Genomic DNA, 15199 nt, shown 5'->3' on the forward strand with positions numbered 1-15199 from the left:
ATTATTTGTAATGAAGTCTAGTCACAAAATAAAAAATTGTGAAATGAACTGTAACATCATTTATTATTAATGCCATTTAAAACCGTAGGTCGAAAGGGCAAACACATTAAGTTTATAGCACTATTAATATGCGTATTGATCGTATCCTACATTTTATTTATACCCATGGAAAACAGACGAGTCCTTTAAGGAGAAAAGTTGCGTAATTATCATACCAAGAAAATTATTTATTATTTGTAACGAAATAATGATTTTAACATACTAAAACATATTAGTGTGTACAGAGGTATTTGAAAACCCCAAAATCAATCACCCGTGTTGGGCCGATAAGTATTTATAGGGTGTCGATAACAAAGCCCGATTTTTGTCTGTTGTGTATTGCGCACTTTATATTTTGATCGTTTTTCTGATATCTTTGTACCCTTTCGACAGTTTGAGCATCAAGACTGGTCACTATTAAGGGCTTTTCCTTCGTGTGCAGTTATTATGTGATTGTAATGCTTGTTTTCACTGACCTGAGTCGACGGGAGCTATATCGGGGCCGTCGTGAGGCGCTAGCATCTTCATGGTGATAGCTCCAGGCAACACGCTACTTGACACCGACACGGTTGCGATTTACTTCACAATTACACCCAAATACGACGATTTATTGGGAAAATAAGAGATAATAACTGGAGCCCAACAGGCTGTTTCCACACTGCACTATCGATTGAGGTCTGAGGGTAGTCGCGCATGCGTCGTGCGCTCGTCCTCGCGCATGCGTGCCCCGCGCCTGCTCTATGTACAGGCGGAAAGACGTCATTTGACAGTTGACAGTTTTAACAGCGGAAGCGCGCCTTTTCCTATGACTAATGTGTTTGTCCGCGTCTCAGGACATATTGATACGTGCACGAGTGTGCAAGTAATACACAAGCGCGTGTCTGACGCACCCTCACCGGTCACTCTATTATTAAAGACCATTTTGCGTGCTAGTATATATGTTAGCAAATAATTGATGGCAGAGAAGAATGGCTAGGTGGGATAACTATATTACTTTTTAGATTTATTTACGTCATTCATGAAGACTGGAAAGTTTGCGGGGCTTACTGTGAAGGAATAGAGATACTTTTTTTTACAAAACTATTCATTCTTAGATACCAGCTATCGATTATGTCATTTAAATACTGTAGACTATATTTTATAGTTGAAAACGCCTAGAAGACAGTTTTTTCATATTTTATTCGAAGGAAGAATTCAAGGGAAATTCTACAATCACAAATCCAAAAAAAAACTTGTTATAAATTAATTTTTATTGAAAATCGTAAATAAATTTACATATTTAAATATTAATAAATATTACATCACGTGTACAAACGTATTTGTTTCATGTATAGTGTGTATGTGTCGGTGGCAGCGGGCTGCGTGTGTACGTGTGTTGGTACGAGTGTGTGAATGTGTGAGTGGAGTGGGTCTAGTAGCCGGCCAGCTCGGCGAAGGTGGAGTCCATCTCGTCAGCCAAGCTCTTGTATCTGTCCTTGTTGATGCCGAGCTCATCTAAACAACACCAACCGTATATTAGGATATGGTTCAAAATTGAGTACAGTTCTAAAGTCGCTACTTCGACTTCTAAGTAAACACATGCATTTGTGTAATATGTGTGCTAGAATTTTCTTTCCTTTTCAAAGCAGCGTTGTTTTTCCAATGAAAATTTTGTATATATTCAATAGAGGCCAATCAAACCCCACGTTTTGAATTAATTGTGAAAATATACCCAAATTTTGATATTCTTTTTGACGGAATAAAAAAGTCCTGGAATCACAAAATTTATAAGAATTCACTAGAATTGTTATGATTATATGAAGACCCATTTAAAATTAAATAAAGTTAAATTTATCTTGAAATTTAAAAATAGTTTATGGCGTAAGCGGATAGCTTTAAGTTGTGTTTAAATGAAGAAAAATTAAGAATTAAGATATTATAATAGAACCAACAGTACCTTGGAAGCATTGGTCCGCGACGGTAGCAGCAAAGCGATAGACATGTTAATCACAAACAGAAAAAGCAGGGTTTGGCTGGAGTGTGTGCAGGAGTACCGCGAGTACAGCGAGGATATTACGCTATGCTGTACGTAACCAGCAGACCTCCACACACCCAGCCAAAGGTTAGGCATTAGAAATAACACGTTTTAGAGACTCTGAAACAAATGGAACTCGATCTTGGCAGCAAATCTACAGTCGGGCTAAACATGTACTTTAAGGGACGAAGGCGATGCATGATATCGTATCAAAATGGACTTTAGGGTAATGTGATACGGACGGTATTGTCTTAAACTATGTGCTGTAGGGCTGGTTAGTATCCTGTCAGCTCGGCGAATGTGCCGTCCAAGTCATCGCATATCGCCTTGTATTTCTCCTTCTCGTTGAATAATGCGTCTGTAAAATTTAGTCATTTGATAATAACTTACGAAGCGAACTGTTTTCCGGCCTGCTTATACGATCGATAAGAAAATGAGGTTTTATTAGAGAAAAGTTTTTATTAAAAAGCTTTTGCAACTGTGAGAAGCCATAGTATTCTCGTTTTGTTAGAATAGTTATCAAGTTATCTTTATAGAAGATTGCGTTACTTGAAATTTATTTAGTTCAAACTTCGATAGTTTCTTAGTTTTGTTTCTTAGTGATAGATTTAAGTTGTTCTTATTGGTTACAAGAGGGTAGAGGTTGGTTAGAGTCGTACCTTCGAGCCTGTCGACCTCCTTCTGCAGTTTCTTGACGGTCTTCTCGGCGTACTCAGCGCGGGCCTCGGCCTCTTTGAGCTTGCCGGTGAGGGTCTTCAGCTGTTTCTTGAACTCCTCGACACGCTGGTTGGCCTTCTCTTCCGATACTTCCAGAGATTTAAGGGAGTTACCTACGACCTGTGTACCAGAGAGAGAAATGTTACATACTTGGATTAACATAAATGTCTATATCCGCGACACATAGCATCCGCAAAAAAAACCTTATTAATATCTGATGACAGATCATACAATTTAGTTTCCTATCTGCAAGTTCCTAAGTATTGGAACGAAATTTACCTTCAATTCCTCCTCAAGTTCTGAGATCTTGGCATCTCCAGACTTGACACGGTCCTCGGCTACTTCCAGCTCGTCTTCAACGAAGGCCAGCTTGCGGGATACCTGGACATCACAACAAATCATTTAGCTTACACTGTCACATGTTGTACTTAGAGAGAATGCGAATTCTAGAGTTATCAGGCAAGAAATATTTAAAGACAAATTTCTTGAATAAGTTCAATAGCTGTAATTTATGTTATATTTTTTTTTAAACATTTCCATCTTCTACAAATAATGAGCATGCTACAATTTCTCTTAGCATAGTCAAGTGCTAACCTCGTCAGACTTGCCGTCGGCGTCCTCAGCCAGGAGACGGGCCTCCTTAAGCTGGTTGGTGAGCTGGTCCATGCGCTCCTCGTCTTGCTGTGCCCTGTTCTCCAACACTTTGCACATACTGAAAAAAACGGAACCATAATCATTACCGAGACACTTTAGACATTCATGTAACACACTCTATCTAAACTTTATAGTTTTGATCAATATTCTGGTGTGAGCTTTGAACTATTGGGGCAGTAGTGCAAGGCCTGCGGACTGGTATTATATTTTTTTTTTAAATATTATCCATATCAAACACAATCTCATTTGGAGCAACTAAAACTTTAAGGATTACATTCATAAATAAATTTAATTCTGTAATTATGAGGACATTTAGTAAAAATGTGAAATGACGACTAAGTATTTTAGGAAAAGTTACATTAAATGAAAACAATTTTGTTCCATTAAAATATTAATACATCGAAGGTAATCTCTAATTCACACAATGTTCCTAATTATTAGGCGGCACGTAATCCAACTGTTGCTTATCTATAAATCAAAATGAAGCCGGAAATGTCTACATATAGGATTACAAAAAAACGCTTTGCTGAGAATAGTCAGAGTTGTTAAGTTTGGTAACTAAATTTACAAAAAAAATATCGCAAACTAAAATAATAATATGGCTTTTTAAAAGTTGAATCACGAATTTCTGTTATTGAGAACCTACAAAAATCAGAATAAAAACCCATCCGTCATTTAAGAAAATTTGTATAGAATTCGAGTAATCTGAATACTCAAATAATTTGAAGACTTTTGCAACAATACGTGCTTGACACCCCGAACCACTCACTTTACAAAATGGCCCAACCTAAGTTATAGACTGTCTAAGAAGAGCATTATTCCCATCTTCTATCTTCTTAGGAAGTTCTTACCGGTTGTTCTCGTCAGCAGACTGCTGGGCTTCGAGCAGCTTCTGCTGGGCGGTGCCGGACCTCTCCTCGGACTTCTCGAGGTCTTCCTCAATCTGCTGCACCTTCCTGTTCATGGAGGCGACCTCAGCCTCGGTGGCGGTGAGGGTCTTCTCCTTCTCTTCCAAGTCCTTGTTGGCCTGTTCCAACTTGTTCTTGTTGAGGATCAGGTCCTCCTCCACCTGGGCGAGCTTCTTCTGGAGCTCACGGACTTCCTCGTTGACCTGGAAGGGTGAGAGGATTTAGGGTTAGTGAGGGCAAGTCTGGAGGCCTCAAGACTCAAACATCAGTCAGGAATGATTATTATAATTCAGTTATACACTTAAAGGAGTGCAATAGTACTTTTAATTATTTTAATAAAAAAAGAAATAGTAAAAAAAGAGGATATCAAAACGTAATGACGTAAATACCAATAAAATCTTAGCTACAATGTTGCTTGGATATCGTCATAAACGGAAATGCTTTCGACTCGACGGCAGCTAATTTAACAAGCGGAAACGACATGTATTTACACAATCATTAAAAGTAAATCAAAATAGTTTAACCGTGGACGCTTGATACATTTTTAGTTGCTTTTTATGATTGTAAGGAATGAAATACATTTTTATTAACTGTTTTATCGGGGGTGAAGGTTTCCGTAACCTTATTTAGGTATGTGACATTTTCTTTGTTTATAGTTTTGATGGCTTAGTTATTGTGTGAGGAATTTCTATTAAAATTTTTGATTTATCTGATAAAGAATAAGTAGTAGAAAGGAAGTTGTAAGAAGTCGAAGAATTTTATCCTTAGGCCTTACAAATACCTAAGTATTTTAAGCCAATACTGCTTTTCATTGATTAAATTGGTCGTTGGCAGAAATAGATACTTTTGACGGATGCCTTAACATATGTCTAAGAGGGACTTTAGGGCCTATATGTTGATGACGTAGGGCATATATGTGTAGGTACCTTTTCGGCGCGGAGGTTGGCGTCCCTAGCCTGCTGCTCGCAGGTGTCGGCCTTGTCCATGGCATTGTCCTTCTCCAGCTTCATCGCCTGCATCTTCTTCTTAATCGCGTCCATGGTGGCGGCTTTTGTGTCTTTACGGTCCGGTCAAAAAATACGCCAGTTACGGCCTATAACAAAAAAAGACACTCAATTAATAACCAAGGAACAAAAAAAGAGAAAAATCTTAAAGAATTGTAATCTGTGATACGTTTGTTCTTTCCATTTTTTTCCCAACCCTGGTTAGCAATCCGAATTAGGTAGACTTGGTAATTATTACGTCCAAACCATGTATTTATTACTCGTTTTGTGGTAGAATTTTCGGCACAAACTTCCGAGCAAACAATTTCCTTGGCTTGACACAAATTATAGGGAAACTATAATACTCTCATACAGGCGAAACTAATGGAAAACGTGACGCTGCAATTCCTGAAACTTGCACGTTTTGTAGTACCTTCTAACGAAACAATATTTGCCATCAGTTGCTAGGCAGAAATATTAACGACAGGTATAGGAAACATTACCTACTCGAAACGTTATGTATGAAAATATAGAACAATATTGCAAGATACCTATATTAAAAAGTAGCTAAATCAACCCATACAATCTCCATCGTAACATTCCTACATTTAATCCAAAAAAACCCACTCTGTTATATCTAGTTTCGAAAGTTAAATTTGATATGGCAGCGCGCCAACTAGCTGGGCTCGGTAGTGCATAATATAATTATTGGGTCCATGCCTCTGATACTGAACTGTACTTCATACTTCAACCCAATTACATAGGGGAATCGGCAGTGTGTGCGGTGAAATATTAGAGCTGCAAGCTATGAATTTACCGTTTTCATGGGGCCCAACTCTACGACTAAAAGTGTGGGAAAGAGATGCCGCTCTACGCGGTCTAGAGCACTATCACGCTCCCACAATTGAGTGAAATTACTTTGTGAGGGTGGTTAGGCTTCAGGAAGTTCATACCCCTTACTTACGGGAATAAGGAAATGAGGTTGTAACTAATATCTCGCCGTAGTTCGATCTCGTTAATAAATTATTTTTGAAATCGATGATGCAAAAATGAGAATCATGTAGAGTTTCGTGACAATCTCTAGAGAGGATTGCAACTCATTTACAAAATGTAATCAAAATTTTACATTTAATATTTATAAATTTCCTACGTGTACTGTACATCAAGTACCATGTTTTTACTTATCAAATTTGATTTTTACCGCCATCTCGGTAGTCTATAAGTAATTTTACTACCTCTATTTAAATTCGTTTACGACAGGCAGTAACCTCAATTTCCGATCAAAATTGGCCTAAAATTAATTCCCCCTAAGAAGCAACATAGAAGTTTAAATAACACTGGATCTACGTCATAACTGGTCTATTTATACGAATCTAGTCCTTACCTAAACAATCCGGACATGTTTGAAATATTTGCTAGAAGGGAACCATTTTACGAAAGTAATTGTAATAATTTTAAGACAAGTCCTATCATTAATAATGTAGACAGAAGCTTTTACAGTTGACTAATTCGCCATTTTCTGAAATTACTGTCTTAAGCTGAAACATAAATTCCTTACTTAGATACTCCGAAAATAAAGGAAAATACCTCTCTGAACTACTCAAAACATTCTGTACAGTATTTTTCCTTTTTCTTTGATATTTACCTCATAACATAATTCCAATATGCCGATGAAAATACTTAAGAAAATATTAATTTAACTACATAAAAATTCCTTGGAGATTTGTATTAGGTGTGAATGTGGGCGAAAACCTATGACGTAACGACAATGGTCTGTACCATGTTTTATGTGTATCTAAACACATAAACAGTTGGCGATACGTGTATTAATATATATCGGCGTTTTAAATAGATTGCCAACTCATAATCGTACGCGTGTAAGAATTTCTATATTTAATTAATTAGCGACACTATTAGTGCATACGTGATGGATGATAAAGCTAGAGTACATAATTATCTACATTGTTGTATATCTTTATATTTATTTTTGTAGCGTTAATTATAATTTATTGTTTTATATTTGTAATTTATTGACTATGTAATGAGTTAGGACAACATTAGATAGGAACCCAGAGAAATCATTTTGCTACATTGTAATCAAACTAAACCGTCTTGATTTTGATTACTAACTGACTCACATAAACGTTCTCCATAAAACAAAATAAATTATAGATTGGTTTATGAGATGAGAACATCGCCGGGATCGTTTGTTTACAGAAACGGAAAGAAATGGCGCTCAGCGGTGGCGGACCAAAATAACGCTGGAGAGTTTGAAGGGCGTTCTCATATGCATGTTATGATGTGTGACGTACGAGCTTAAGCCAACATTAAAAGCTATTCCATGTTATGATAAAGATTACACACACTTTTTTAGACTTGATAAGCTGTTTTTCGTTAATGTAGTGTGTAGTGTTTTTGCTTTACCTACATTATCTAAATGATTGTATTGCTGTGTATTACTACACTGCACCCGTATTTTTTATGTAAAACATTGTTGAAGTGAGTGTGTTTGTTGAACACCTTTTCTTTATTTAGCCTGTGATGGAATTTAATAAACCATAATGTACAGTTCGCTGGAAGTCATGTAAATGGGATCACTGGGATCAGATGTTCCAGTAACATATGTAGCAACATTTAACGACTGTAAAATAATGTTAAGCATCCATTGCTCGTCGCTATAAAACATCAGTAAAACAAAACGGAACCAGCGCAACGTGCTGTGGCGAAGTTGCGAAAATATCTAGTGACGTGTTTCTGGCGAACTGACAAATCCACCGACATATTGTTCACAGAAATAACCGTGTTTTCACATTTACTACAGCTGTTGCAGACGACTATCTATACATATAATAAAATTGTAGAAAAGTAAAAACTGTACATTGAATATTTTAAAAAAAGAATAATTGCAGGGTGGTCTACGAACGATTCCGATGCCGAAAATATAATTTTTATAATTTTTGTCTGTTTGTCTGTTTGTCTGTTTGTCTGTATGTATGTCCGGAAAGATCTCGGAAAGTACTGGATAGATTTGATTCATATTTTCAGAGAATATCAACAAGAGGTCCGGTCAACATACTTTTTACTTATTATCTCGCTTTTCGTTACAGGGAGTGAGCAAGAGCCTTTTATATCTATAATCAAATATCAAATTATCTCAGAAACAACTGAATATATTTCGTTCAAATTTTGCATGAACCTTATCGTAGACATGATACAACAAATATACAAAATCCATAACGCTACTATGCAGGGGGCATGAGCAGTAAAGTTTTAAATATTTGGACTCACCCGAAACATCGTTTAATACAATTATGAGGTGTATTTTCACCCCATTCAGTAGTAGGCAGCACGGTCATCAATTTACACAAAAAACATCACGCTATTTATCTTAAGACTTTTGGCAGAGCAATAATAGGATTTTTCGAAAATAAATAATTTTCACAAAATTAGTGATTTCATTCTCTTTCGAGTCTGATATAGGCCTACTGCGACTATTTCACAAGTAAAATAAAAGAAACATTAACTATTACGTTTTTTATGCAATTGTTACCGTAATCGGTACATTCTTGAAAGAAAGGAACTTAAATTATTTTTATTTTTATTGATGTACTAAAATTACTCAAGTTCAAATGTGGAATGCCGTGATAGATTTTGTATTTATTTACGATAGGAGTATATACCTATGTCTTCAAGATCAAAACATTCGTAGTGACACTCAACCCAAAGTTGCATGTAGTTCACATTGATCTCATCTATAAATATGCAACAATAAATTACTGAACGACACAGTTAATTATTACCTTGGTTCATCTGTAACAACTAGCAACAAAAATATAAACATTCAAACAAAAAAAAGCCTTTCAAACAATGAAATAATGTTTTCTTAAATTTGCAACATTACATAGGCCAAAAGTATTTCGGATAAAAAAGCCCAGAAAACTTGCATAAAACTGCATAATAGGTATGCAAAGTGAAAGATCTGTACGACCAAACCTATCAATGAATAAGAGCGTACGCTAGACGGTTTTTGACATTATGTATCTATTGACAGAACAATGTTTACTGATACCTGGGATTTTTCAACATTTTAACGATTTGATCAGTCTACATCCGCCATTACAGAGACCGCACACGTGGTCATCATCATTCCTCTGCCCTTATCCCAATTATTTTATTTGGGGTCGGCGCAACATGTCATCTTCTTCCACACCTTCCTATCGGCCGTCATCTCACAAGAAACACTCTTTACAGCCATATCGTCTTTCACACAATCCATCCATCGTTTCTTTGGTCGTCTTCTTCCCCTATATTCATCCACATCCATGCTTAACGCCTTCCTTACCACATGATTTTCATTCCTCCGCATAACATGCCCATACCGGCCGGTTACCACGTAGTTTCTCTGTAACCGGTGCCACTTTCAAACTTCCCCTTATATTCTCATTTATTGCTCTATCCGCTCTCGTAACACCACACGTGGTCCTTCCAAGAAATCCTTTAACAATTTGTTGTAATCTCTACTTATTTAAAATTTTCTTCTTTCGTAGCCTGGTAAAAACAGGGGAAGGAACGAGACTGAATGAGTTTCTGAGATCCCAAAGCTAAGCCGACGAGGATTAGGAACATATTTTTGGAAATTTCCCCAATAAGGCTGATAATAGCGTGTAGCTATCAGCACTTACATCCGTCATACAATGTCTGGAAAATTCATTTTGGCTGTCGGTATAGACAGCGTAACCTCATAACTAACCTCATGTAGTCTTTATTTAAGTTCCATTTATGCAGTAGGGATGACGGTAGGTATTTTACTTCAATGATCGTAAGGTCAATTTTTCTTTGTAAATTGGTACAGTAAATAGAACTCATGCACATGAAGTCACTTTTACGTTCATACTAGCTGTTGCCCGCGACTTCATCCCCGTGGGTAGAAGATATAAGTTATGATTTATACCTGCCCTGTTTTTTTTACATTTTCCATTGTATCTTCGCTCCTATTAGTCGCAGCGTGATGGTTTATAGCCTAAAGCCTTCCTCGATAAATGGTTTATTCAACACAAAAATATTTTTTCAATTTGGACCAGTAGTTCCTGAGTTTAGCGCGTTCAAACAAACAAACTCTTCAGCTTTATATATTAGTATAGAAGTATAGATATAGATTTTGCTTTGTCGTAACATCACAAATTACACATATCCTATACTTTAGATTTTTGTCATTGTCAATTTAAAAAAAAGGGTTGTCTGATAGTTTTTTATTATCACGCTATTTATTTATCAGCAATTTAAAGGCAAATCATGATCAAAACACCACGGGGTCAAGATAACACGTTTCCCACCTTTTTTATTTTAGAAATAGTCCAAATGTTTGTGAGGAAGATCAGTTTTAATATTAAGAGGGCAATCAAACGTGTTTCAGGAAACCGTTTATCTGGGCGCAGTTTTGCAAAATCTTATATCTTATGACACTATGTAAAATCCACAGTTACCGAGCCTGACTCTCACTTCACCAGCTCCGTCCACAAAAATAATTTGACATCTTCTTTATATCGTCAGAAAACATCGTGTGTGAAAATAATAACTGTCTGGCTATCACTGTTCCAATTTTATGATAGGTACCTCATAATCACTGTCATAATCCGTCTAGCAATTTCAGGTGTAGGCCGTCCCAAGAACAGACGTGCTCGAAATTCATAACCCACCAAGGGTTTTCCAATTAAAAAATGGAAAACCCTCGAAAGTAAAAATTTTTTTGGCAGAAGTGTTATTATTTTTTACTTGCAACCCCCCCATTTTTAAACGGCTCGATTTGTCAAACATGTCTAAACGAACACTTGCACATAATTCACGTTTAAATTAAAATAGTTCAATTTGTTCGAAAGCTATGATGTCACAGACAGACAGGCAGGCAGATATGTCAAAGTTATAGACCTCTTTTTGGGATTAAATAGGAAAAAGTCATTAAAACAGCTGTGGAATATTTGACACCAGGATAGTATCGTAAACGATGAAATGTGTTTGATTTAAACATTTGATAGTCTTTGGGCCGCTCAAGATTACTTATAATTTAGAAATAAAAAAGGAAGTTTAAAATGTAAAAAAAATGTTTCATTTTCAATATTGCATTACATTTTTGCGATGATCGTTATTATTAAACTTCTTAGTTTTTCACATCTTGAAAATCACGCAGACAAAGTCGCGGGCAACAGCTAGTTACTAAATATAAGCCCGGAATTTTAGAACGGACGCTAATTTATGTATCGTTTACACTTTTGCCTAACTTGGTTGGCGCAGTTTTAAAACTGATACGTTTGAGATGAATCTTGTAGGTGTGGCTCGCGCCCATGCCTTATTAAATCATTTTGAAATAAGATATCTTTTCCTTTTTTCATCTCTTTGTCTTTTAGTAAAATGAAGGATTCAAAGAGTTCCTTCCAGCGATAGAGACGAACACTCTCTATCGCTGGAGGGAACTCTTTGAATTACTTTCGCTTGAAGTTTACCGGGATTAACTTTTATTTCAACATATAATTTATCTAATCTTTATTTAAGTTTATAATCAACAATTTTTATTACTTTTGTCAAGAAATGTTTTGATCATAGCAAGCAACTTTTAAAAATAGACTAATTAGAGGGTGTTTGAGGCTTTCATACTATCTAAGTTTCAGTTTACACAAACAGTAAATAAATTCTGAAATCGATAACCACGTAGAGCGTAGTCTATGACTGCAAGTACTGCAACTTCTTTATATTTTTATAAGGATTAATCTTAAATTCTTCTCAAATTCAACTCAACGTTTATTATTATTTAAGAACAATAAAAATAAAACGAATCATTCAGATTGAATGTTATAAAATGTAGAAGGCAACAATCGTTACACAATTGAATGAAGTCCAAAGAATGCGTAGCGAGAGTGTCAATATCAACCCTTAATCCAAGGTCACCAAACAATGCGTCATCATCTACGTCACTTAGTTCATTAGGTACATAGTCTATAGATTTATTTGTCTCAAACAGTGAATTAATGAAGTTTAATTGTTTGCAAACTATATTAAACTGAGATGGAGCGACTATTACTTTGCAACAATCTTTTTTTAACGCCCCCCGTGCTAATGAATTTAATCCTTGTGTCGCGGAGGATTTTACAAACAATCACATGCACAAAGACACAGATACTCAGGACAAGCCTTATCCTTGTCCTTTTTCTAAGCTTGTAATACGCGGGGATTGAACCCGCGACACGTTGCGTTCAGTAGATTTGGCGTTATAAACATAACCCATCGGCTATACGTACACGGCTTCTGTAATGCCATCGAAATTGCATAACTACGGCCTTCGTAAGTAGTTGTATATGCATTGAAAGAATAACACAAGTAAATGGCTCATGATTATTTGTCTCAGGCTTAGAGGTTTTCTCTAGATTTATTTACTTGCTTCAATTTATTTCAAACAGTACCAAATACAGCCGCAAATTCAAAAGAAACAACTCTCATTATGCCTTTGACAAAACAAGTTTAGATGTCTCAAAGTTTGTACTGAATCCGTACCCAAGAGAAATCGTGTTTTATCATGGAATCTCTTCTAAACTTCAAGGCGAAGCTTCGAGATAGAAACATCAAGTCGGAAGAACCTTGACGTCAATTTGCATGGACTTGCGAATATTAAATATGGTTAAATATGGTGGTTTGCGTAAACAATTACTAAGAAAGGTTCAAATGATTTCTTAAAAGTTTCAGTTTCGTATGTTTTATATAAATCGTAACACAATTGCTGACAGCCATCTTCCGTTTTTAGAAGAAAATTCAAATATGTTTCATTCTAATTAACTAAGTTCATAACGTTTAGTTTGTTACCAAAGGCATAAAAAAATTAGTTTTTAAATGTAAAAAAAAACGATTTTTGATAAACTGAACTAAATCATTCATCATTCTTCTAGTCAGTTACTCATCGAAGAAAATTCACAAAATCTATCTGATCCATTGACTACTTGATCATTCACTTGAGACCTCATTAAAAGATAAAGAGAAGAACTGCTCAAATGTATTTTTTTCTAAGTTTATTACTAGCTCGAACTATTTGGCATGCTAACATAATTGACCCCTACCACTTGACTTAATCGATTTCTTAAATTGTTCTCAATAGGAGACGTCAGAACAAATTAATTTGAAAGTTATAATAGAAGCTATCTCCTCAATAACAGGGATAGTTCGGCGTAGTGAAGTGTGGGTTCTTTGAAGATGTGCCAACGTCTTAAGTTCCAGACGTGCCGTTAATAATGACATGTTTAAATGACACCGTCGGTGTTTCATAACCTAATCCCGATATGATTTATCGCTTCAGGTGACAGACCGGTTATTGACTAGGCCTCTTATATTTTAAGCCTGGCTGAAAATTATGTACGTATGTCTAAAACTGTACAGTAGAATGTGTGAGCTCATTTAATCAGTAGAGTTAGGTACTAATTGTTGTATAGGTGTGTTTTTTACTTCTAAGTAGTGCGTTTTAAATTCTAATAAAAGTGTTTTCTAGTGTAACAAGTTCAAACAAAAATTCTAGTTAAAATATTTTGTAGAAGTAATAACTAAAACTAGCATCCAATAAATATGAGACGGCAATTTCTCCCAACAATGTCTAAAATGGATAGAGTTGTAATCGGAAACCGAACATCAGTAAACAACAAGCTGCGGCCCGAACGTCCTAATTACACGATATATGGGCCACGACTGAGTCTAAATAAAAATTGAGACGAGTTTCCTCATCTCGCTAAATAAATACTGATGTTCGGGCATGCCGCAAATAGGCTCCAAGCGGTGCGCGGGCGCGCGGCGTGGGCGGCGCGCGGGGTTCACTATTTTCAGCGAGGACGCGCGAGCGTTGAAACCCGAGTCAGATCCATGGAAAACCTTCGGCGCGCGCGCACACCACCAGCCTTTACTCGAGATAATTGACACTTAATACACACTGACATTCTACCGTACTAGCTCACGAGCTATGCCAACGTGAGCTAGGAAATACAGAACAACGTATCACAGAACGAAAGCACAGAAACGCTGATTTGAAATCCAGGAGCTTGGATACTCCACACGTCACGCCACTGTAGGGTCACACTTGGGTGCAGTCCTGGTCCGCGGCGGGTGTGGTGGTGATCCCGGTGAAGTATCCAAGCTGCCGGCGCGGCAGGTGCCCGCTGCACTCACCTCACGAGCGGGCTGTTCACACGGCGGAGCGACACGCACTGCGCCGCGCCCGCCCTCGCGGTTTCGCCGCGCTCCCACCCGACTATTTTCGGTGCCAAAAATCCAGGATTCCGATCCAGCATCGCAATCGCAACGAACGTACCGACCGCCACCCGTCACGCTCCCACACGCAGACATACCACTATATTTGCTGTGATCACTCACAGACAGGCTGGTGACGAACTCGGCGGATGCGAAAATCGATCGAACTGATAGATCGATGATATTAAAACACCTCTCGCTGTCAATGCCGGCTAAATCGATCAGGTGGCACTGTCCCGCTCGCGCGACGCTAACATTCGTGTTGCAGATTTCCCAAATTCCAAGAGCCATCCGGCTGGCGGTTACTATATTTAGCGTAATACCGATCTTCATTGAGATCGACACGCGGGTTTCATCTGGCGATAACTCATAACACAACTATTTGTATACGTAGTCGTATTCTTTGCCTGATGATTTGGGTTTACTAGTTGGGACACTCTTCAGTTCATTCATGAGATCAGTCTTGTAAAGAAGCAATATGATACTCTGCCTACACTAACTGATACACGTCATCTCAATGGTACCTACACGAGACAGTTTGTACCAAATGGAAAAAAAATATCTTACATATAGGACCTAGTTGGTTCGATTTAGTTTAATAATAGATAATA

General features: G+C 37.1%; 1 protein-coding gene across 2 annotated transcripts; it reads right to left on the reverse strand.

Annotated features, from left to right (window-relative positions):
* Nucleotides 1-1270: 1270 nt before the first annotated feature.
* Nucleotides 1271-14602, reverse strand: LOC113503343 (tropomyosin-1). Of its 2 annotated transcripts, XR_003401444.1 has the most exons (8): nucleotides 14508-14602; nucleotides 5259-5425; nucleotides 4276-4535; nucleotides 3365-3482; nucleotides 3050-3151; nucleotides 2713-2890; nucleotides 1976-2411; nucleotides 1271-1533 (listed from the first exon to the last, which is right to left on the reverse strand). XR_003401444.1 is itself a non-coding variant. In XM_026885231.1 (7 exons), the coding sequence occupies exons 2-7, from the start codon at nucleotides 5370-5372 to the stop codon at nucleotides 1451-1453; spliced, it is 855 nt and encodes a 284-aa protein (XP_026741032.1). In that variant the 5' UTR covers nucleotides 5373-5425; nucleotides 14508-14601; the 3' UTR covers nucleotides 1271-1450. The 2 variants fall into 2 exon arrangements, 1 of the variants encoding a protein (XP_026741032.1); XM_026885231.1 differs by lacking the exon at nucleotides 1976-2411 and having other exon boundaries at nucleotides 14508-14601.
* Nucleotides 14603-15199: the final 597 nt, after the last annotated feature.

This window comes from Trichoplusia ni, chromosome 19 (genome assembly GCF_003590095.1).
Source record: "Trichoplusia ni isolate ovarian cell line Hi5 chromosome 19, tn1, whole genome shotgun sequence".
Lineage (NCBI taxonomy): Eukaryota > Metazoa > Arthropoda > Insecta > Lepidoptera > Noctuidae > Trichoplusia > Trichoplusia ni.